At 43.0% G+C, this 23,465-nt stretch overlaps 1 protein-coding gene across 1 annotated transcript in view; it reads right to left on the minus strand.

Moving 5' to 3' along the window:
- Positions 1-20,410: 20,410 nt before the first annotated feature.
- CHM (CHM Rab escort protein) overlaps positions 20,411-23,465 on the minus strand; it is a 79,583-nt gene continuing 76,528 nt past the window's right edge. Inside the window, exon 15 of the mRNA XM_053373480.1 lies at positions 20,411-22,641. Within this exon, the coding sequence (XP_053229455.1) occupies positions 22,450-22,641 (192 nt within the window). The 3' untranslated portion in view covers positions 20,411-22,449. The remainder of the gene's footprint in view (positions 22,642-23,465) is intronic.

Genomic DNA, 23,465 nt, shown 5'->3' on the forward strand with positions numbered 1-23,465 from the left:
ATTTGGAGGAGAGTGAACTTAAAAGGATGCCTGTGTTTCATTTCACATATTGTTTCTGAAAGAATGAATAAGGTAGATTCTTATTAAAATGCAAATCACACTGGATTTATTCCCCATCCTTAGAGTCTGACCATCTTATGGGTATGCCAGGATCATTCCCTGAATATTCAGCATTAGTATTTAATATGTTGTTTTTTTTAAAAAAAATGCTCCCCTCCCCTAGAAAAGTAAAGAAAAGCATGCTCATTGTATTTTACCTGGTTTTCCACAAAATTAAACCTATCGCCTTTTGGTCCTCTCAATGTTGACTGTAAAGCAGAGATGGGGATCCTGCAGCCCTCTAGATGTTCCTGGACAAAAGCTGCCTCACCATCAACCTAGTTCATTAAGGTTGATAGGAGTTGAAGTCCAACAGTTGAGGGGGCAGTGAGTTCGCCACCCCTGTGAAGCAAAGGCATTGGGATAATTGACAATCTCTAGGCCCTTATATTTTTTTTTTGTACTTTTATTTATCTACAACAACAACAACACATCTCTTAAGTCCTGCACATAAAACAGCACATATCATGTTTAACCCTACGCTTTCAAAAAAAATTAAGATCAACAATAAGCGAAAGACCAGATTAAAACACATGTAAACATTCTATATGGCTGGATAGGCTTAGGCTTTTGGGCTGGAGGGTTATTTCCCAAGGGTGGAGGTGTTGCTGTTCTAGATACTTTAAAAAAATCTTTATCTTAGATCTTGTTATTTATGTGGAAATTGTTCCATTTGGTTGTGTGTTTTTAAATGTTTTATTTATTGTTCATGACTACTTTTGTTATGTTGCAGTTTTGTATTTTTTTCATGTTGTAAGCTGCCTTGAGCATGGTTTGAATTGTGGAAAGATGGCATGCAAATAAAATTATGGAAGGATGGATGGATGAATGTTTGCAGTGGAGGATGTAGGTAGGAGCTTCTATCTGGTCTTGCGCCAGGGAAGAACAAGGCAGCTAATGCTCCCTAAACAATTCTGGTTCCACAAAGACACCAGTAAAGGTAAAGGGACCCCTGACCATTAGGTCCAGTCATGACTCTGGGGTTGTAGCGCTCATCTTGCTTTACTGGCCGAGGGAGCCAGCGTACAGCTTCTGGGTCATGTGGCCAGCATGACTAAGCCGCTTCTGGCAAACCAGAGCAGCGCACGGAAACGCCGTTTACCTTCCCGTCAGAGTGGTACCTATTTATCTACTTGCACTTTGATGTGCTTTCAAACTGCTAGGTGGGCAGGAGCTGGGACCGAGCAACGGGAGCTCACCCCATTGCGGGGATTCGAACCGCTGACCTTCTGATCGGCAGGTTCTAGGCTCTGTGGTTTAACCCACAGCACCACCTGCGTCCCTATAGTTAGGGATTAGGGCAAATCAGTCAGTTTCGTTTTCTCTCAGTTCAGTTCTCCTGTCTTCAGTTTAGTTATCCACCTTTCCATTTCAGTTTGCAAGTATCTTTTTTAATAGCATGCAAATCTGGCAGAGGTTTATCACTCGTTAATGTCTGAATTATTTCTGGGAGGGGAGGGGGGAATCATTTACAACCCTGTTAACTTGGAAAATCACTATAGTTTGCATTGTAACATTCCCACAGTTTTCATGATCGTACCACTGCTGCTCAGATGATGAAATTTGGGGTGGTATCTTTCCAATTTTGTCCTGCCATGTAAGATTTAGTGCAAGTTGGTAGTATATTGATTAAAGAGCCACAGTTCCATATTGCTAGCAGGTACTAGGACAGAATACTTAGAATAGCATTCATAGAATTTTTGTGTTGGAAGGGACCCTGAGGGTCATCTAGTCCAACCCCCTGCAATGCAGGAATCCCAACTAAAGTGTCCATGACAGATAACCACTCAACCTCTGCTTTAAAACCTCCAATGAAGGAGAGTCCACCACCTTCTGAGGGAGTCCGTTCCACCATCGAAGAGCTATTTCTGAGGTTTAGTTGGAATCTCCTTTCCTGTAACTTGAAACCATTGGTTCAGATCCTCCCCTCTGGAACAGCAGAAAACAAGCTTGCTCCATCTTCCACGTGAATCCCCAAGAGCAGAGCAAAGAATCCAGTGTGGCTGGAAAGTTGGAGTTTAAAAGTGGAGGATGGGAGGAACTTTGGTAGATGCCTTATAGTACATCAGGCTATTTTTCTGTCCACCACAGAGTTCTTCAACCTTGGGTCCTCAGATGTCATTTGGACTACATCTCCCATCATGCTTAATGAGCTTAGTCAATGGGATGGTGGGAGTTGTAGTCCAACAACATCTGGGGACTCAAGGTTGAAGAAGGCTAATCCAGGACGGTATTATACACTTTGACTGATAGTAGCTCTCCAGGGTTTCCAGCAGAGCTCTCCTTCCCCATTTACTGTTACTTGTTCCTTGAAACTTGAGATACCAGGGACTGAACCTGGAACCTTCTGGTTGCAACGCATGTGCTGTGCTACTTAGCTAAGACAAAACAAGGTGTTCTGAGTCTCTCTCTCTCTCTCTGGTGAGAAGAGAAGCAGGAGCTGGTGAGCTGTGGGAATAAAGTCTAAGTAACCCCTTCTCTTTTGCTGAGTCGCAAGATGTCCATAGTTGACCCTTTCCCTCCTTTCTTACAGAATGTAAGGCAGGCATCACCCACCTGGTGCTCTCTATATGATTTTGGACTACAACTGATGGCCTGGTGGGAGTTGTAGGCCAAAGAAACTGGAGGGCACCAGGTTGGCAAAGGCTAATTGAAGGCCTTTGTTCTTCCCATAACAAAATTCCAACAGAATGCAGCTAAGTCCCATCTGCAAACCTTGGATTGTTCTTGTCCCTGGGATGAAGAACCACACGGACGAAACACAGCTATCTGGTAGGAGAGAGGGAGGGGGAGAAAGAGAAAGCGACTGTGTAAAAATGAGATATACGCGTGTAAATAAAACATTGATGAATGAAGGCCCTGAAAGCCGAGATGAAAGTGAAGCAGAACAGACAGGTAAATCATTTTGATACTTATGTTAGTGCTGAAATTATGTTTCTGTACTTTTTGAGGGTGCTTTTTTTCCTCCCCTGTTCTGCTGACAGCGGTGCAGGTGACAGAAAATTTGTCCAATTGTGTTGCTGACACAAGGGGAGGTTAGCAAGCAGTTTTGAGTTTTGCTGCTGAGAAAGCATGCTTTGGAGCCTGGAAGGAATGGCAGAAGCCTGAGCTCTTGCTTTTTCACACACAGCCCCCCCCCACATTTTAAGACTGCAACCTTATACCTGGGAATAAGTTCTCATCTTTTCAGTGGTGCTTACATCAGAATAGACATGCATAGGCCTGCACTGTAAGTCACTCTGTTTCAAGTATGTTAGCCTGAAGTTCCACCATCCTCTCATTTTCACAACAAGATTTAGGGTGAACCTCTGGGCTTCTGCTAAGGGCCAGAGATAGTCCTAAGAAGTTACCTTCTATCAAGTGACACTATTGGTCCATCCAACTCAATCCTGTCTGCACCAGAGGTGGAGAGCATTTGGTCCTCCAGATGTTCTTGGGCAACAGCTCCCATCATTCCTGAGTATTGGCCCTGCTGGCTAGGGCTCATGGGAGTTGGAGTCCAGTGATATCTGGAGGGCCACAGGTCCCCCACGCCTGGTATAATACATTACAAAGATATTTTGCTTTCACACCAATTTAACAATTATGGCTTTCTCCCAAAGAATCATGGGAACTGTGGTTTGGGGAGTTTGCTAAAATTCTATAATGATCTTCACAAAAGCATTGTTCCCAAGGAAGAGGGTATGAATGCTAAACCAGTGTTTGCTTCAGTTTTCTGCACACCACTTGGATATATATTTAATCAGTGCTTTTTTCTGGGGGGATGCAGGGGTACGCATACCCCCTAAACATTTTGTGAATCTAAGTTTGACTTCATTGCAGGGCAGTATTTCAATATGAGTAGGAAAATGAAAGTACCCCTAAATGTTTTTTTTTAGGGGGGAAAGCACTGTATTTAATATACTGAGCAGTATAGAAATTAAATAATCAAATCAATCTAGTTTAAGATTTAGATGTGTGTGTATGTGTATATATATATATGGTGGACACATTTACTCAGTGTTGAGACACATGCACACAGTCATATCTAGAAAATTCATATCAAGTATTCTGCAAAAGATGTATAAAATATGAAAGCTGATCTGAAATTAGGAGGATTCAGGACAAACAATTACAGACGGTGAATGACATTCCCAAGAGCAGGACTGAGCTCTGGGGATCCAGAGATTCATTATTTTTAGCTAGGATTCAGTCACACACTGACAAATTCAGGTTGCACAATTAAAGTTGATTTTCAGTCTCCTGCAACAAACCTGCTCCTCACCACCACCAAAAGTATTAGAAATCTGGTGATGAGGAAATGTGCTGTAAAGTGTGGGATAGCACTTGATACAATGTCATATAACCTGTCCCAAAACCAAATAGAATGAATGCTCAGCAAATAGCTAGCACCGTCCAACATCCTGCAAACTTTGTGCAGACAAATCAGGATCAACGCTGAAGCAATCCAGGGCAGCGGGTTTGTTTGTGTGTGTGCTTAAGTCTTTTCCTATGACATTCAACACACACACTCTAATCAACCTAACAAAGACATCACCAGCACATTAATTTTAGAGGTTCCTTTGTGAGTCAACAAAGCAACCATGTACAGAATTATGCGCTTTATTTCTGAATGATTTGGCACTATGTAGCAGTGAACCAGACCTGCCATATCATATGCACTTGGCACATCCAACAGACAGCTGTGGGTGACGTCCCATGGAATTGGTTTACCAATGCATGAGTGAATGGCAGAAGGAGGAGACCAAACAGCAAATGTCAGGCAGCAAGCTTTCAGGGGCTGGAATGTGGTGGCTTTTAAAATCTTCTTTTATTCAGGCAAATCCTCAGTCAGCATGTCTGGTTCCTCCAGGCATTTTCCCTTCATGTGATGAAGCATCATCAATCAACACTAAACAGAAAAGGATGTAAGAGTTCTCGTAGATCAAGCCCAAGGTCCATCTGGTTCCAACACCCACTGTCTCACACTGGCCAACAAGATGCTTCTGGGAAGATCACAAGCAGAATGTGAAGGTAATAACCCTCTCTCCTCCCAGTCACTGGCATTACCTGAGCAGTGGTGGCTGGAGCCCACTGGGACTTGGGGGGGGGGGAGGCTGAAAAGCTAAGAGCAAATGGAGCCCAAGCCAGGGATAGGAAGAGCCAGATCCATTAATAGGCAGAGCCAATTAATTCTAGTTTTGTCCCCATACTCCTCCCTGCTGAGTTCTATCATTACTTTGACTATTATTAATTATATATTTATACCCCACCTTTTCCCCTGACATGACTCAAGGCAGCTTACAGATAAAAATAAGAACCACTAAAAACATAGGAAACACAAATTAAAACTATATACGTACATATACTGTACCTTCCAAAGCTGTTTGTTCCACTGCCGAACAGCTTTTGGAAATAGCCTTCCTAATATTTAGTGACAATCGCCTGGTTTAATGCTAACCATGTTTTAACACTATGTGCAAACCAGGACAATGAATCCTGATGTTTGGCATGAAGATGTACTTCTTTTGATTTGGTCTGTACCTAACAATTTCATTCATTAAATTGTAGGTGTTGGTGTTTGTCAAATTATTCCCCCCACAGAAGTGAGGAACTCTATGCAGGTTAGCCATAGGGAGCCTGCACTGGCTTTGGTCTGGGTCTTCAGTGCTTAATGATCCTGAATTTCCCTTCTGTTTACATAATTCAGTGTAAAACGGAAGACGTTCTATTGGATTATTGCAAGGTGTTCAGAAATCTCCATATAATATCACAACTTGCTATAATTCGGCACAGTCTATCACATTATATATGTCTGATGACTTGGAGAAATTGCTCTCAAAATAAGATTGGAGTTGTAAAGAAAGCAGTAGGGAAAATATGATTTTTCATACTGTAGAGCTTGGTGAATTTATATAATCACTTAAAAACTAAGGAAGCTTGGCCTTTAGTTGTATTTCCCCCCTCCCCCTCCCTTTGTAGTTATTATTGCCTCATTATACAGTCATTTGTACAATGTTTTGGCAGACATTCACTGTTGCATAAATTAAAGTCACTGAATCTAGTTTTTGCCTACAGGTCTTTGATGAAAATACCAGGAACATTTTTATTTGAATGTCAAAGTTTGTCAACCATTAAACTGATTGATTTTTCATTATACAATTCAATAGGAGAGGCAATCTCCAGTCTGTATGCAACATTACACTGAGAGATATACTCATCTCTGAAAAATCCTTCCTGCTTATGCCTTTTAAAAAATGATATTCCTAGCACGGAAGAACCACATGTTCCTAAGCCATCTCTATACATGAATTGTTTTGTTAATATGCCCAAGACAGGTATGCTACCGTAATTCAATTTTCATGAAAATAAATGAAAAGACATAACGTGGATGCAAAATTTCACTTTAACAACTTTTCAATGGGCTTCAAATGATAAGAGGCTAAACAAGGATTTCCTGAAACTATCGGGGGAAGCAGTGAGAAAGAGAGAGAGAGTGTGTAACCAAGACAGAGAGAAGCCCTCCCTAAATGGTAATCTTGCTTCTACATTGGGGGTGGGGGGAAAACATGAAACCACACTGTAGATCGGGATACAGAACCCTTTATAGGCCAAGGGCCACATTGCCCACATTGATAACCTTCCAAGGGCCACAGTCCAGTGGTGGGCAAGAGCCAAGGGAGAAAGTGGGACGGACATTCCAGCCATAAAAAAATCAAAGGTTTGCACATATACAAACACCTCCAACCAGAGAAGCAATAGGTACTATCACAATTGATGGACAATTTCTAGCAAGGCAAAAGCAATTAAGAAATGCACAGAGCAGTGCCGATGAGGGGTAAGACCTGGTGAGGGGTCATGGCTCAGGGAGAGCCCCAAGGGCCAGACAGAGAGATCTGAGAGGCTGCATTTTCTCTGATGAAAATGGGGGCATCCTAAGGAAAAGTGGGACATTCCGGGATCAAATCGGAAACCGGGACGGCTTCTGAAAATCTGGGACTGTCCCTGGAAAATAGGGACACTTGCATTTTGCAAAGCAAAATATAATCCACTTTTGTATGTTAACATGTGCTGGTGTGCACTTTTTAACCAAGTATGTGCATATTTATACATATCACTGGGCTTGGAAAATTGCATTGCAAATGCTAACTTCTATGCCACAGGTAGAGAACCTGTGGTCCTCCAGATATTTGCTGGACCATAACTCCCATCATCCTTGACCATTGGCCATGCTGACTGGGACAGATGGGGGTTGCAGTCCAGCATTAAAACCCTATGCAGGTTGGGAGCAGGATCTGCATAAAATAGTCTCACCCATTATTTCCCCAACTGATCACTGTGTTCTGCAGGATAAGGCCTCCTCCAGATGTTGCCTCAACAGGAGGCCTGTTCTGTAGGGCTTTTTGTGCAACAACTCTTGCCCTTTGGAACATCCTCTCGTAACATATCAAACCGGTATCATCTCCACTGGCTTTTGGGCACCTATTCAAGATCTTCCTTTTTCAACAAGCCTTTTGAGTGGAGATTGCTATCTCAGTTCTGTTTTGGAAATTGTTTTCATATGTGCTTTTTGCTGTTGATGGTCTTAGGATGTTTTCATTGTTAATCACTTCCGAATGGGAAGTGATCCATGAATGAAATTAAACAATTGAAATAAGTAACATATGGAGAGTGGCTGTTTCCCCATTACTGTGCTACACAGAAGTACAGCTGACCCTCCAAGAGTCCCTATTTTCCAGGGACAGTCCCAGGTTTTCAGAAGCTGTCCCAGTTTCTGATTTGATCTCGGAATGTCCTGCTTTTCCTTAGGAAGTCCCTGTTTTCATAAGAGGGTATGGAGTTATGTGACCCCTGAGCCAAGGGGAAAAGTAACTATACAACCTTTAGAAGACATCTGAGGGCAGCCCTGTATAGGTAACTTGTTTAATGTTTTATTATGTTTTTATATATGTTGGAAGCTGGGCAACCCAGTCAATTGGGCAGGGTATAAGTAATAAAATTATTACTATTATTGAATAGGTCATCCTTATTTTCATCGGAGAAATGTTGGAGGGTATGGTACAGAAATATTATAATGTGTGGAGTGTGAACTGGCTCTTCGACAGTCAGCAAACCTTTCTCTGGTGAGGCTACTCTATTGAGGGCTTATCTGGGGGTGGCAACAGTGGGCAGCAAGTGTGTGATCAAAGCCAGGAGGCCGTTTCAATTTCCCACAATGCTTTGGGCATACAATGGCTCTGAGGGCTGACTGCCTGTGTAATGTGAAAAAGGTCTCCAAACTAACTCTCATTCTCAGGCTCTTCCTGGAAGAGGAAAACTATAATGATAGGCAATATAAATAAGCAACCCAATTTTGTACTGAGCAAAAGCGGTTAAAAAACAAACACTGCTTCGTGCATATGGTAATAATTTTCTTAAACAAGCTGGATCCTTAATAAAGCCAAAAATGAATATCTGGTTCCAGTTACTTCAAAAATTATTTTTAATTAAATTGCACAGTCAGAAGTCCTCTGCTGCAAAAAATTACGACTGCCATCATTATCTGCCCATAAATAGCCAACTTTGCAGATTAACACACAGAATGTTAATGACACTGGCATTAAGTCCCAATTAAACAATGAAGTAATACATAAATTATGACATCTCGGTGGAACATATACCCAAGTGAGACGCATTTCAATAAAACACCATTTTACGTTAGATTTCAATAACTTTCATTTCCTTCTCCTTCTCTGAAAGTACTGACAAAAACTAAATATTCTGATGCTCAAATAAATACCGTTTTTTTTTTAATCCAATAACAATGTGGAATTGATGTGTGATTCGGCAGGGGGGCGGGGCGGAGAATGTGGTCTACCAAACATCTGCTATCATGTATCATTACAGTTAAATTTGATTTTCCAGCCTGAAAATTGTTTGCACCTGTCCTCAGCTTATTCTAGCATACAGTGTATCATTAACACTTTCTGTTTGTTTTTGCTTTCAAACAAACACTTCACACCATTGAATTGGTGCTGCTACGAGGTGTGTCAGAAAACAGCCAGGTGGTGGGTATATAGGGTGGACCTCACAGTGAGTAGGCAATTTTTAATTATTCCTTTTGGTTTTTATAGTGAGCCCCGTGTAACATCCACCCCTAGAGATGGGCTGGTTCACCCTGGCTAAATTTGGTGATGACCTAAGCTTCTTCATCCCCTCCCACTCCAACCATCTTTCCCAAGCCAATATAAGACCTGAATAAAGAAAATGACACAGCCCTCACCCTCTTAAATCTTTCCCTGGTTTTATGCAATGAAACATTGAACAGAGCAGGGCTTGCCAACCTCTTTAGAGGTCTGTGGGTACATTTGAACTTTTGAGCTTGTGCCATGGGAGCTGGACCCTGCCTCTGCTAACTTTTATCCTGACCACACTCTTGGATCAGCCTCCACCCCAGTCCACAGGGACACTGAAAGAGAAAGTGTACCACACACTGCATTCCCAAGGTATCTGGTTGAAAGCCACATCCAGCAGAATTGGTCTGAGCCTTGAATAGCACCTAGAAATAAAATTAGAAAAGGCCAAGAGCATCATTCTCTCAACTTCCTTCCTCACCTGTATGTACTTTTCACTGCAGGAAAGGATAACCACCCTCACCATCACATAACCAGTGAGTGTGGGAGCTCAGAGGCTTCATGGAGCCATGTTGGAGACTTCTTGAATGGGGAAAGTTGCAGTGGTACAGTTAGGCAACTTTAGACTCTGGACTAAACGGATTGCAGGATCCTTTGTTGGGGTGGTAATATGTATTACTTCACTTAGATCAGAATAATGTTATAGCTGGGGCGCCAGAGTCTGCTGGTTAATATTAGGAATGAATAAATGGTAGCATTTGGGTAATATTTGCGAAATTGAAGGGAAGATACAGGCTGCAGCAATTCCCCTGAACTGTGCCAAACACGGAAATTCCCAGGTCTAGCTGTTGAAAACTAGCCTGGCTGGTTTGGGTGAATGTAAGCCATTATATTTTGTGCTTTTATATTGTATGTTTATGTTGTGAACCACCCTGAGATCTGCAGATGAAGGGTAGTAAATAGATTGGATGACGACGACGACGACGACGACGACGACAACAACAACAACAACAACAACAACAACAACGAAACAATGGCCACACAGAGCTACACATCAAAGAAGGTGTTTGGGTCTGTGCTGTAAGGTGTTGCCAAGGTGACAGGGAGGGGTCTGATGCCATAAATTAAAATTTGCCCATTTTTCACTCAAGGTTTAGAGAGGAGGATGTGTTGTGTTTGACTAGGTGTTTTGGAAAGGAGGAGAAAGGGAGAACACCATATGGGGGCAGAAGGGCAGAAGTCGTTAGAGCTGGCTGGGAAGCAGGAACAAGGGGGTGGTGCTCTGTCTGCAGAGCTGGGCTGATGTGAAAAGCAAGCTGCTCTTGAGATGGTAATCCTGGAAGATCTGCAGCCCCATCATTTAAACTCAGGTATAGATATGTGTAATTAAGCCATATTTTGTAGACACCACAGCCTCTGCTGTGTCTTGCTTCTCAACAGTCCCCTACCCCTAGAAAAATAGGTACTCACCATGAAGTTGTTATAGTAAGTGCCATACTTTTTAACAACAAAAGAAGAGGGGCCAGTACTGCATACCCTTGAGTACCCCCTGGGGGGAAGCATTGCTTCTGAATGGGAATATGATTCTGAGTGAGCGCCTGGAACCCCTTTGTGCACTGCTCAGCAGAAATAGGGTAGCGCACAACCTCACAACAATAATATAAGCTGGCCCTCCTTTATTTGAAGGCCAATGGTTCCTTCTGCTGAACGGGGCCCTTGATGTCTGCCCCAAAGTATTGCCCAGATGGCACCACCTGTTGCAGGGGCAAAAGCTGAGGGTGGGAAATAGGAAGCCCAACCCAGGCACAGGACCCATTGAGATGAGTTCCTCCACACACCCCTGGTTTTCACAACTGCCAATATATTATTCACACATGTACATGCACTGAATGTAAGGAAACAACATCATTTCACTGAATTCAATAGAAATGATGTGAAATGCCAGAGAAGCTAGCAGTTCTTCTCTGGCTTAGATCTGAATCTGAGCCTGTTTTGAGAGACCTCTTCTGGCATCTCCAATACAAACATGCAAGAACAGAAATAAGGAAATAATGCACAAGTTGCATCATTATTGCAGTTATAGTCTCTAGAGTGGTGTTTCCAGGGATGCTGTGGCATTTCTCTTTCCCCATACCCAGGGCATAAGATTTGGATTTAGTGGTCAATCACAAACATATATCCAGATCTGGCAGAGGATGAGTATAGGATTTCTGGGTTTAAAATCCGTTGACTGTTATATTGATATCTTTATCTATATACCTATCTATCTATGCATAAAATACTAGTTTATTTGTGGAGTAAAGGACTCAGTACACATTTTCCATATAATTTATTATTTTTCAGTCATTTGAATTTGTTAAATCATAGCACTCCCAGTTGGAAGAGCGATCACAGTAAAATTAATGTGCTCACTTAAGGAATAAGATTCCCCCCAAATACCCCACATCAGCAAAGAAGAATTCATTTATATATATTTTAAAATTGTCTCAGTAACACTGAGTGTTTAATCCATAGTGGAACCTTTCTAAAGATTTCCCCACAAAATACATTAATGACCAATTTCTTATTATCATTGACTTGGTTTTTCCCCCTGAGCCCATTCCTTAATATAGTCTTTGCCAACCCAGAACTCTCCAGAGGTTTTGGACCACAACTCCTATCAACCCCAACCAGTACACTGGGAGTTGCAGCTCAAAACATCTGGAGAGCATCAGGACAGTGGGGACTGACTTAATATATGTACCGCTATCTCAAAGGAATAGCCAAAGAAAAAAGTTAATAAAGATATCTTCCCTATCATTCCCAGGCCAGAGAGCATTTCAGTAATACCACACTTTAAAGGAATGAGTGCATTGCCTACATTGCTTTGGGGGGGCAGATACTTCTCTGAGCAGAAGGTTGCATTGTCACATAAATTATAGAAAATATGGAATGAAAACTGAAATGTGCGTAAGAAGGGTTGAGCAAGAGAAGGTTGGAATCTGAAGGTTTGTTTGCAAGAGAACCATGAGAAAAGGACAAAGCAGCATGTAAGCAAGAGGAAGATAAGGATGAAGGATGAATGCCATTGCTATGTCAGAAGGTAATTAAGCTATGCCACATGCTGTAGCTGGACAGAAGAGCTGTTGTTTGGGAATGCATAAACCATAAGCATCCTGTGTCTTTTACACAGAGTGGCCATTTCCTCTTAAGGCGGGTCAAGAGGTGTCCATTGCAATGCTAAGGAAACCTCTGGAGTCCGGATTTTATTAGCTGTCCAGGCTGAACCCACAGAGTAATGAGTATTGAATGTACATCTCATATCTTAGGTGGATCTAGATCAGGACTTGACTTCGGCATTTTGCTTGTGAAATAATGCCTCATTAAAGAGGTATTAACTCCCGCAACCATTATAATGGAGTTTGCAAGATCAGAACAAGTCTTGCTAGGGGCTCTCTATCCCTATCTTCAAGCATTACACTGTCAATAAAAGCTGTGCGTTAGAGTGGCCACTTATGCAATGCATCATGGGGCGGAAAGAAGACACAAGAGGGCACAAATTTGCATATAATTTGCATGTGCTAAATAATGTGTATGGATACAAATTTAGAAATAATTACTGCAATTTAAATAAATACCTGAAGGAGCACCTCTTCCTCCATTGTTCAGTCTGGACGCTGAGGTTCAGATGCGAGGGTCATTGAGAGAAGTGAACTTACAGGGAACCAGGTAGAGGGCCTTCGTGTTGTACCTGCCCTGTGGAATGCCCTCCCATTAGATGTCAAGGAGATAAACAATTATACGACCTTCTGTAAACAACTGAAGGCAGCCCTGTATCGGGAAGCTTTTAACGTTTGATATGTTGTGTGTTCTGTTGGAAGCTGCCCAAAGGGGCTGGAGCAACCCTGGGGCGGGGTACAAGTAATAAATTATTAGTATTATTATTATTATTCCAAGACTCTTGGCCAAAATTAACACTTCTTCAAAATTAAGGGAGTGGCACATGCCATCTGAGAATAGCAATGGGCTTTCCATAGGCTCAACCCTGCTGGCTAATCTCTACGAACCTCTGAAATTTCACTACACCAAGGGACACACTAACATAGTGCCCATGGTTGCCCATGTGCCTATGGAAGTCTTCCCTGGTGTCAACAATCTCCCCTCTTTCCCATGCTAAAAATTAGGCTTTCAGTCAATATACCGTATTTTTCACCCTATAGGACGCAGTTCTTCCCCTCCAAAAAATGAAGGGGAAATGTGTGTGCGTCCTATGGGCTTTCGCTGAAGCCTGGAGAGCGAGAGGGGTCGGTGCGCACGACCCCTCTCACTCTCCAGCCTTCAGGAAGCTATCCGCAAGCCTTGGGAGCCCGCGGGAGTTCCCGCTGGGCTCCCAAGGCTTGCGGACAGCAGCCTGCAGCCCGAAACCTGGGGAGTGCAGCGGAGCACGCCCCGGACTTCGGGCAGCTCTCCGCAACCCTTGGGAGCCCGGCACGACTTCGCTCCGGGCTCCCTAGGCTTGCGTATAGCAGCCTGTTCTGGGGGCTGGGGTCGGGGGAAGCTCGGGCTTCCCCCACCCCAGCCCCGCGCCTGGGGGAAAAATATTTTTTCCCCTTTATTTCTCCCCCCCCCCAAAAAAACTAGGTGCGCCCTATGGGCCAGTGCGCCCTATGGGGCGAAAAATACGGTAATCATTTGTGCTGGGTGGTTCTAGAGTGCATGGAATGTCCTCAACAGTTTCTCCAGCTTGTAAATGTGCTAAAAAGGTCCTTTCTGACCTACCTCTATATCCTTAGGAATATAATCTGATAACTCTTTCTCTATGAATGAAAGCTAAGTTTCCTAAGAGGCTTAAATTCATCCCATATCCCCAACTCCATGTTTGTACACTGCATGTTGGAATTGCAGAAGAGACGCATCTTGTCTGTTGGAGCATTCAGAAAACCAGCCACCATGATCAGAGAGATCAGGCAGAGTTTGGGGGAACATCCCTTCTCTAAGCACTTTCAGGCACAACTTTTCGGAGTTTGCTCGAGTACGCACAGCTGGGTTTGGTAATGCATTGTGCATACATCCCATCTTTGTCTTGCCAATGTATGCAACTGGCATGGAATTTATTGTCTGTGAGAGTTATGACAAGAGAAGTATTTTCTATTAAAGTCTCCTTTGATCAGACCTCCCATGCAGCCAACAGCAGCAGCTTCTCCTTGATGAGTCACTGTCAACTTTCTAAATCTCAAGTGCTATGAAGATTTACAACATTCCTACACGGCTTCCCATCCACATTCTGATAAGCAGCAACTGCCAGCCTGTAAATAAAGATAATGGTGGAATTGCTAACAAGCTGTGCTCCCACCTAGTGCTTTATTGATAGATCTGACTCCAGACTCCCATCATTCCAGAGGCTGACAATAGTTTTTGAGGGACAGCCTAGAATGTGTCTGGGAAATGGTGGAACTGAAATGAGGTGCTCTTGCAAGTCCAAATGAGCATAAGATAACAACACAGGCAACAATATGATCCCCAGAGTAGTCTAACAATCTAGGCCTCTTCCCAGGGAACTCTGGGAATTGTAGGTCTGTGATGGGAATAGGGGCCTCTTAACAACTCTCAGCACCCTTAACAAACTACAGTCCCCAGGATTCTTTGGGGGAAGCTGTGACTTTTCAAAGTGGAATAATAAAGGTATAGTGTGGATGTGGCTTTAAAGCAAGTATAAAAACAAAAATAAAGCAGGAACCTAAAATTCCCATTCTCATACATGTATAAAACAGCAGATCCCACAGTGAGAATATTTTGGCCTGATCCAGTGGAACTCTTCCTATTTTCTTTTGACATTCCTAGCCTTACCTGGAGATGTCAGGGATCAAACCTGGGTCTTTCTAAACACAAAGCATAAGCTGAGTTTGATAGGCAGCCCTTGCAGGGTAAATAAGTCCTTGCAGAGCTCTCTCTGCCCCTGTCCAGTGGTGAGGCACCAATTCCTCTCCAGCCACTTCTGTATTTGACACTGGGGAGGGGGTCATGCTTCCCCCAATTTTTTCCTCCCACAGGAAGATAAGGAGATAATTTTTCTACTTCCTCAGCGATTATTTGTTCTCCTTTGTGAACTAAGAACCTGATAATAAGAGAAAAACCAGCATTGGTCATCTTCAGGGAAAGAAAATTTCATTGTGATTCCCAGACAGTTTCCGAATCAACCCACCCACAGCCACGTGGATTTCTTTCAGGGGTCAAGTCTGTCATTGACACAAGGAGAATTTACACATGCAAGTCCCATTAGCATTAATGGGAGTTACCTACATAAATCCCCCCTTGCAATAATAGGAGGAAAAGGTCCAGTTAGTCTTCAGGCATTCAAGTTCTAATGATTACCTGTCAAATGGCCCAAAGCACAATCATTTGAGGAGGCTGGTGGGGTGGGGGAGAGAGAGAGACAAGAGCAAATGTAGCCATTTGCTGGCTAAGAAGGCTTCCAAGAGATAGAGGATCAATTACAGGCAGCAGAAGAATGATAACAGCATCCAAATCTGGATTTAAACTGACAAAACTTGACTGATACAACAGTAGTAAAACAATTAGAAACCTCTGATTCACCAGTGTCAGGGACTGGCTGGATGGTGAGGAGTACTGGGAGGCACCAGGTGGTGAACCTGCAAGGGAAACCCCAGAGGAGGAAGGCTCAGAGCCAGGGAGTTGGTGGTGGGAAACTGAGGAGAGGTCAGACGCAAAAGATTGGGAGAAGGGGCTTGGTGCTGTAAGGGGCTACAGGGTTTAGTGAGAAGGGAAGAACCTGTGACGGAGCAGTTCAGACTCTGAGGATGGAGCAGAGGAGGTTGGTCAAGAGACTGCAGAAGAATCCTGGGAGTCCCCCCCCCTGGTCTCCTAGAACTTGCAGAGTAATGAGAAGAGCAGAACAGAGGCCAGAGGTGCACAGCCACAGTCTGAGACTGCTTGGGAAACATCTGGGAGAGGAGGAGACTTAGAAAGGGTGGAAGGCAGGGACCTTCAGTCCTGGCAACTGCTCCATAGGAGCAAGACCTACGGGGAAGTGTTGCTAAGTTGTATGCTGTTTCCTTGAATAAAGAGCTAACTTCACTGACAATGGAGTCATGCTTCTTTCACGCTGGTCTGCATCTGATTGCAGCCCTGAAAACCAGCCTGTAATATAGGATTCACTTTTAGACTGCAATACCCTCCTAGAGGGCAGACATGGGAACCTTTTGCAGCCTAAAGACCACATTTCTTTTTCGGTCACCTCTACACTCATTCACACACCCCTCTCTGTCCTCCATCCATTCAAACAAGAGGTGTTCTCAGATTTTGAGGACTCATTCCAGCTAAGTGAAAACACCCAGGATGCAATGGAAAGTCAGTGACCCAGAGAGATCTATGGGGGCCAGGCAGAACTGAAGGACTGCATTCAGGCCCCTGGCCTGAGGACCCCCATGTCTGCCTTACACACCTTCTTGGGAGTAACTCTCAAGAAGGATGCACACTGTTCAGGTGAATGCAGATGAGCATAAGCTGGGGACAGGATGTGCGCATGTTTTTCAGACCTTCTTTAGCCTGATAGAGTGAGAGAGCTTCTTAAATGTGTTAGCAAAACTCCATGGTGCTGGATTCCCAACGATGGGAAGGGAATCACCTTCACATTGAAAGGTCTGAAATGGACTCGGTATGAGTGGGGATGCTGAGGCTTGGGATTGTGTGTGCCCCCGCCATCATCTCCACAGTTTAAGCCTGCATGTCTGAATAGGGTTTGTAGTTGATTGCACAAGCCCTAGAGCTGAAACACTGGGTGATATTCAACTGAGTTTTAAACATAGACCCACTGAAATTAATGAACATGATTAAGTTAATTTCAATGGATCTATTCTGGGTGTAAAGTTAGTTGAATGCCACCTGTTTAGTTTGATTAATCCATTGTTTTGAACTATTTTAAAAAGTGTTCCTGATTAAATCAGACAGGAGACCCCCCCAAAAAAACTGAAACCAATTTCATTGCTTTGTTTAACATTTTTTAACAGGCCATTTCAGCTAAGGCTGTCCACACCATACATTTAAAGCATCCCCTACCAAATCCAAGGGATGGTAAATTTCTAAGGGTTCTGGGAACTGTAGCTTTGTTATAAGTAAACAGCTCTTATTATTATTATTATTGGGGGGGGTGCTTTAAATATATGGTGTGTGCACATCTTAATAATTTGGAAAGACCAATTTGGAATAATTTGGAAAGATCTGAACAGACATGTCTGGATTTCTTTAACTTAGTTCCAGCTATAGTAAGTCCAGCTCTGCCCTGCCTTCTTCTGCTTAAAAACAAAACGAACCATTGGGGAAGTAGAGTTGGTGTGTCCCATCTTCAGCTGTGATTCTAACCCACTAGACCAATAGTGCAATGATCAATAGTCCAATAATCACAAGTTTTATTTTATATGTGTTACTTATTTTTTTAAAGGAAGAATTCAAACCTGACCTATCACTTCCAAATGGGATAAAAAGGCGTGAATATTGAATGAGCTCCAAGGTGCTTGAAGGATAACACAGCCACTCGTTTAAAAATTCAATTAACCTTATCTTTCTCAAACTTGATTAATAATCCTACAGATAAATCACTTTTAAAAAAGCTGTATTATCTTTTGAATATACTCTGAAACTAACAAACCTAATAGTGCAATCCTATGCTATCTACTCAGAAGTCCCATTGAGTGCAGTGGAACTTACTCTCAAGTAAGTGAATGTAGGATTGCAGCCTTATTTTATTCCACCTACCCTGGGCAAGTCTAACTCTTCTTTTGCAATGCTTAATTTATGAAATTCAGAGCAAGTGTTTCAACACATTATTCCTGGGGAAATGAAAGCGCAGCCGATACTTGCATAGCAAACCATTGGGTACTCAACTACCCCAGCAAACTCATTCAAAATGCACATCTGCCATGTGAACAAGTCATGAAAATAGTTTGTACACATCCAATGTAGTGTAAAATCAAAGCCTGAGAACATCTGCAGTCTTTAATTTGCTCTGAAAGGCAAAAGCTGAGCATTTAAACGTGTTTTTTTTTTTAAAAAAAGACATCACAGCCACTAGAACAAGCAAAACATTTTTCCCCTTATGCATTCTTATTTTTTACTATGCATCTCATTTCTGGTTAGAGAGCCATGACATTCTTGATGCAAATCAGAGTCAGGGATAGATGAGCAACTTGGGAATAGGGAAGACCAAAACTGCATTATGCCTGAGTCAGACCATCAGTCTATCTGCCTCAGTGCTGACTACGTTGTCAGGGTCTCTGGGGGAAATTTCCAGTAGTAGCAGGAGATGCTGGAGACTGAACCTGAGAACTTCTGCATGGAAAGCAGATGCTCTGCTACTGAGCTACGGCCCTTCCTCTGAAGGGCAGGGACCCCCTTCAACATAGAGAGGAAAGAGGAAGGAGGGTTCTGAGGTTTGCCTTCTGTCTAATTTGTTGGAGCAGGCAGTGCCTTTTATCTGGTTCGGGACTCCCAAGTGGGAAATTTGTGTGAGAGACTTGCTTCCATGTCAACCTTTTGGGGCCCGGGGACCCAGTGCTCCCCCCCCCGGGGGTACTCAAGGGTACACAGTACTGGCACCTTTTCTTTTCTGGAAGAAAAGCACTGTGGGGGCCCATCTGCAAACCAAATAAATTGCTGCGCCCCCCCACCACCAATTACAACACTGCAGCCCATTTTATCAGCTACAGTAGAATGCTTCTTTCAAGCCTAATTTCAGCTGGGTGTGGGGAAGGGGACCATGTGAGTGCCAGGAAAGGCCTCTGTGAGGGCAGATGGATGCCACGCTGATGAGCCCTGGATCCAAGGCTTCAATTAGCCCCTTGTTTTTGATCCTATGCCCTATTGCAATGGGAATAGCTGTTCTAACCCCTGATCTGCACTGTGGGGTGGAGTGTTAGCTTGTGGCAGACTTGGGTATGTAAGTGAGCTGGGCTAGAAGCAGGCAGAAGCCAGAGAGTGAGAGCTGTGCTTGATTTCTGCTTGAATCCAAGGATGTGGCTATAGAAGCAAGACTGAACCTGGATACGAACCTGCTGGTATCTCCCTGTGTTCCAACACGCCCTTTGTGCCCCACCTGGATCATGTTAAGGGAAAACCTGTTAGATTAGATGGTCCAGCTTCCATCACGTTGGCTGAGGCTGGGGGGTAGTTGGCGTCCAACAAAATCAGGACTACTGATTCCTCTCCTCTCATCAGGCTGAGTAATCAGATTCAGGCTGAGTAGTCAGATTCATATTGGACAGGACTGCGGAAGTGATCTTCTCTGGACCTCTACATCTACAAAGCTGGATGCAACTCCCATCTTCCCTGTTGAATAGCTCTCACCATTGACGAAATTTCTCTTAATGGTTAGTTAATATGATTCCTCACCATTTCACCCATTAGAACTAGTCTGCTCCATCTTCTGCATGACAGATGTCACATCTCCTATGAATGTTCTCTTCCCCAGCCTAAAACATATCTAGCATCCTGCTTCTCACACTGGCCAACTGGATTCCTTAGGGCAGCCTATAAGCAAGATTGAAGGCCGCTATCTTTTCAGTAGTGGCTTTTGTCAGCTGTGTATGTAGAAATTGTCCCTGAAAACTGGGGAGGAGTAGGAGAATCTTTGTGAAGTTTATAAGTGTTGGGATCAACCTTAATAACTTTGGATTGTACCCAACTAAGTTCTACTCAGACCAGTAGTCACGTCAATTAATTTCAACAGGTCTGCTCTTTGTAGGGCTAGCACAGGATACAACCCATTACGATGTGACCTGGGACCATTCTTCCTTTTACTTCCTACCCCCCCCCCATTTTTTAAAGCCTCTCTACTCTGCATCTGTGCAGCTTCCTTGGCCATACCTGGAGTCTCAGTAGAAGAATACAATGATCTAACATTCTCCCATAGGCAATCCAGGAAGGGCAGATGGACAGGGAGCCTGTGGAGATGGCAGAGTGTGAGAGGCTTTTCTTTTTATTTAAAGGAAAAGGTATAAAAGAAAAAACCCCATGGCCATATTTAGTTAAGCACCAACCTTCTGCCCCCTGAAAAATTCAACAAAATTATCTGCCCTCCCACCAAAAAAAAGCAAGAAGATAGCTGCTGTTTTTGTAGATGGCAAGGAGTTCAATGAAACAGAACATCTACACAAAACAATAACAAAATAAAGTGACACACCATTTTGCATTAATATTCACAACCATAATGAAACATGGAAACACGCTTGCAAGCAAACCTTTAATTTCTTATACTAAAGTTCATTTCCAAATTAAAAAAAGAAAAGAAATTTTCTGTAGGAACTTCGTTCTTGAAAGCTCTTGGGAGCAAGCCCTCATTTTGGCTCCCGTATTGATTTGTAAACGTTCAAATATAATTGGGCTACATTCATGCTTTCTGATTTATGCATAGGAACAGCAATGGCGAAGGAAAAATAGGCAGACTCTCTCTCTTACCCAGCATAAATAACAGCTTAATTGCAAACGCCACAAGAACTACCTAGCGAATGAAATGAATTTGAGCCACCGTTTTTGTACAGAAAGGCTGTGTGTCATTGATAGCTGCATCTTGCTTTACTGTGCTGAACGTAATTGTTATGTTTATGGAATAAACTTACTTTTGTGGCACAAAGCAATCACATAGGCTCAAGCACTGAAGGGCTGTATCACGGACCAATGACCTAGCTATCTCCCACCCAAACTGCATATTGATCATGAGGGGCATTTGTGGCCTTTATTAAGGAGCTGAATTTTAAAACGTCAGTGCAGTGAGCTACACAGTAGCTGAAATGCTACCTGGGCTTTACGCGACCCAATTTAAGCTCTGCTACCTGAGTTTGTCTACCACAGCCTGTCCCTTCTTACAAATATTAACTGTAAATATATCTGTTGCTTCATCCTGGGCCTCAGGATCTCACTTGTAAAATGGGAATAGCAAGATAGCACCACTGGAAAAACCAACAAGAATGTAAAACATTTTTGCATAATGTAAGTGCTGTGCAAATGGTTACTAATTCTGACTTATTAGTTGGCTTTTTAGATTCAACAGCACAGAATCACCTCTTGTCCTTTTCTCCTGTATTGGATTCTCAGACAGATTGTCTTATATATTTACAAAGGCCAGTTTCCAACTGTATCTCAAGGATGAGGAACATGTGGCCTCCTAGATGCTGTTGGGGCTACCACTGTCATCACCCCAGTTGATTGGCCATGCTGGCTTGGGCTGATGAGGGTTGGGAGCCCAACAATATTGTGTGTGACTGATTTCCCATTCCCACTCTAGCATAACTAAGAAAGAATATTAGTGGCTATGGGGTCTCTCAGAGGGCACTTGCAAAAACAAGCCCTGCTTCAGAGAAGTACTTTTCAACCAATACTTTTGGCTCAGTACTTCTGAGCAGCAACCAAGTAAATCTGAGCTGTCTTTGGAAAAAAACAAAAACAAATAGATGGTGAGAAATACAGCTCAGTTCTTGAAAGTGATCCAGTGAGCTGGCACCCAAGTGCTACCAAACAACCATTTCCAATAAATCTATTAAAAGATGTATTTATTTTGCATTTCTACTGAGTATATGACGGAAAAGCTTAAAAACCACTTCTGTGATATTCTGCACAGCCAGTCAAACAAACAAACAAACAAACAAACAAACAAACAAACAAACAGAAAACACTTGGATCTTTTCCTTTTGGTGAGCTTCTGCTAGATCACTAACAACTGAATGTTCAGTCTAGTGCAGGAGTAGCAAGTGTGTTTCCCTCTAGACTTCAGGCTCCAGCTCCATCAGCCCCAACCAACATGGCTAATGGTCAGGGATGGTGGGAACTATAGTCTTGCAACAACTGAAGGGAACCACAGTGGCTACTCCTGGTCTAGCACCTACTAGTCTACCCCAAGAGCTGTTTTCAGTTAATGGAATTTCCCCCCACACTTCCTGTAGAGCAAACTGAGTTCCATATGTTGTGCTGCTGCTGACTTTGGCAAAACTGCAATTCTGTGGAATGACGGAATGCCTTATTTACAAACTGATAAACTGTATTTCCAGGAAAAATGAGTCAAGAATGGAGTTATGTTTCAGGACATAGCTTTGGACAAGACTCTCCTGTGCCAACTCAAATCAAGCTATTAAGCAACTCTGTAAAGTCCCGCTAGGATTGCTGGGGTTACATTTTGTGTATGACAAACTGGTTGGTTGGTTGCACTTTGGACTGGGTCAAGCTTCCCCAGACACCATGGTGAAATGAGTTCAGTCATGGCCTTGCCATCCATTCACTCTTCAGAGGGTCTTTCACTCTCTTCAGTGCTTTTCTCAGGCAAAGTCTCTGGATTGGCCTCAGATGGATTACCAAACCCAGGATCTTCTGGCTGAGTCCCGTCTCCATCGTAGATGATATCTTCTGGATTTGGGGGTGGTGGGCAGAATTCCTCACTGGGAAACATCTCTTGAAATATGGCCTCAGCCTATTTGGAAGGAAGCAAATATTTAGTTAACCTCTTTACTGGTTGAGATTACAAACCAACCCACATGCATATTGTGGTGTGTCCACAAGCAACAAAACAATATTTCACATCTGCCTCACCACGTGCTTGTTCACAATACTGCTCCTAAGAGATTCCCAAGTACTTCCTTTATTCATTCATACTCATGTCCCCCTAAGAAACAGAAAAAGGAGAAAATGTGTGCATGCACACGCTTGGACTTTACTCAGATCCCTTGGAAAAGCTGTAGAATTCATTTGAGCCTTGAAAAGCACACAGAGCTGAAAGAGGAAGTGGGAAAGAGTGTCACTCTTCCAACTTCCTCCTTCCACTGTATGTATTTTTCAAGGTAGAAAAAGGTTGCCACCCTTACCATCTCAAGACCAAGAAGGGCAGAGAGGTGGGACTCAAAGGCTTCGTAAGTGCCAGGGGGAAGATAACAAAGGCATCATTTCACCTACCACCAAGTTAAAGATTAAGAGCTATATATGTATATATATAATTGTGGCCACAATACTGTCATGGTTGAACACTTCTAAGTCCCACTGATTTCAAGTGGAAGAGAGCTAAGTGAGCAGCATATATTTTCAAATTCTGATATCCAGATAGGACTACATAGAAACATTTTTAGCCGTGTCTGTCCGAGTGAGCATGCAAGGATAACATGCACAACTTCTTACGCTCACAAGGCTATAGCAACTATTAATTTTTAAATGACTCAGGCCAAGTGAGAATATATGCAAGAAATTTTGAGCAGCTGCAGTTGCCCTCCCTATGGCCATTATCAATGGGCTTTTTAACAGAAC

The sequence above is a fragment of the Podarcis raffonei genome, chromosome Z, assembly GCF_027172205.1.
Source record: "Podarcis raffonei isolate rPodRaf1 chromosome Z, rPodRaf1.pri, whole genome shotgun sequence".
NCBI lineage: Eukaryota > Metazoa > Chordata > Lepidosauria > Squamata > Lacertidae > Podarcis > Podarcis raffonei.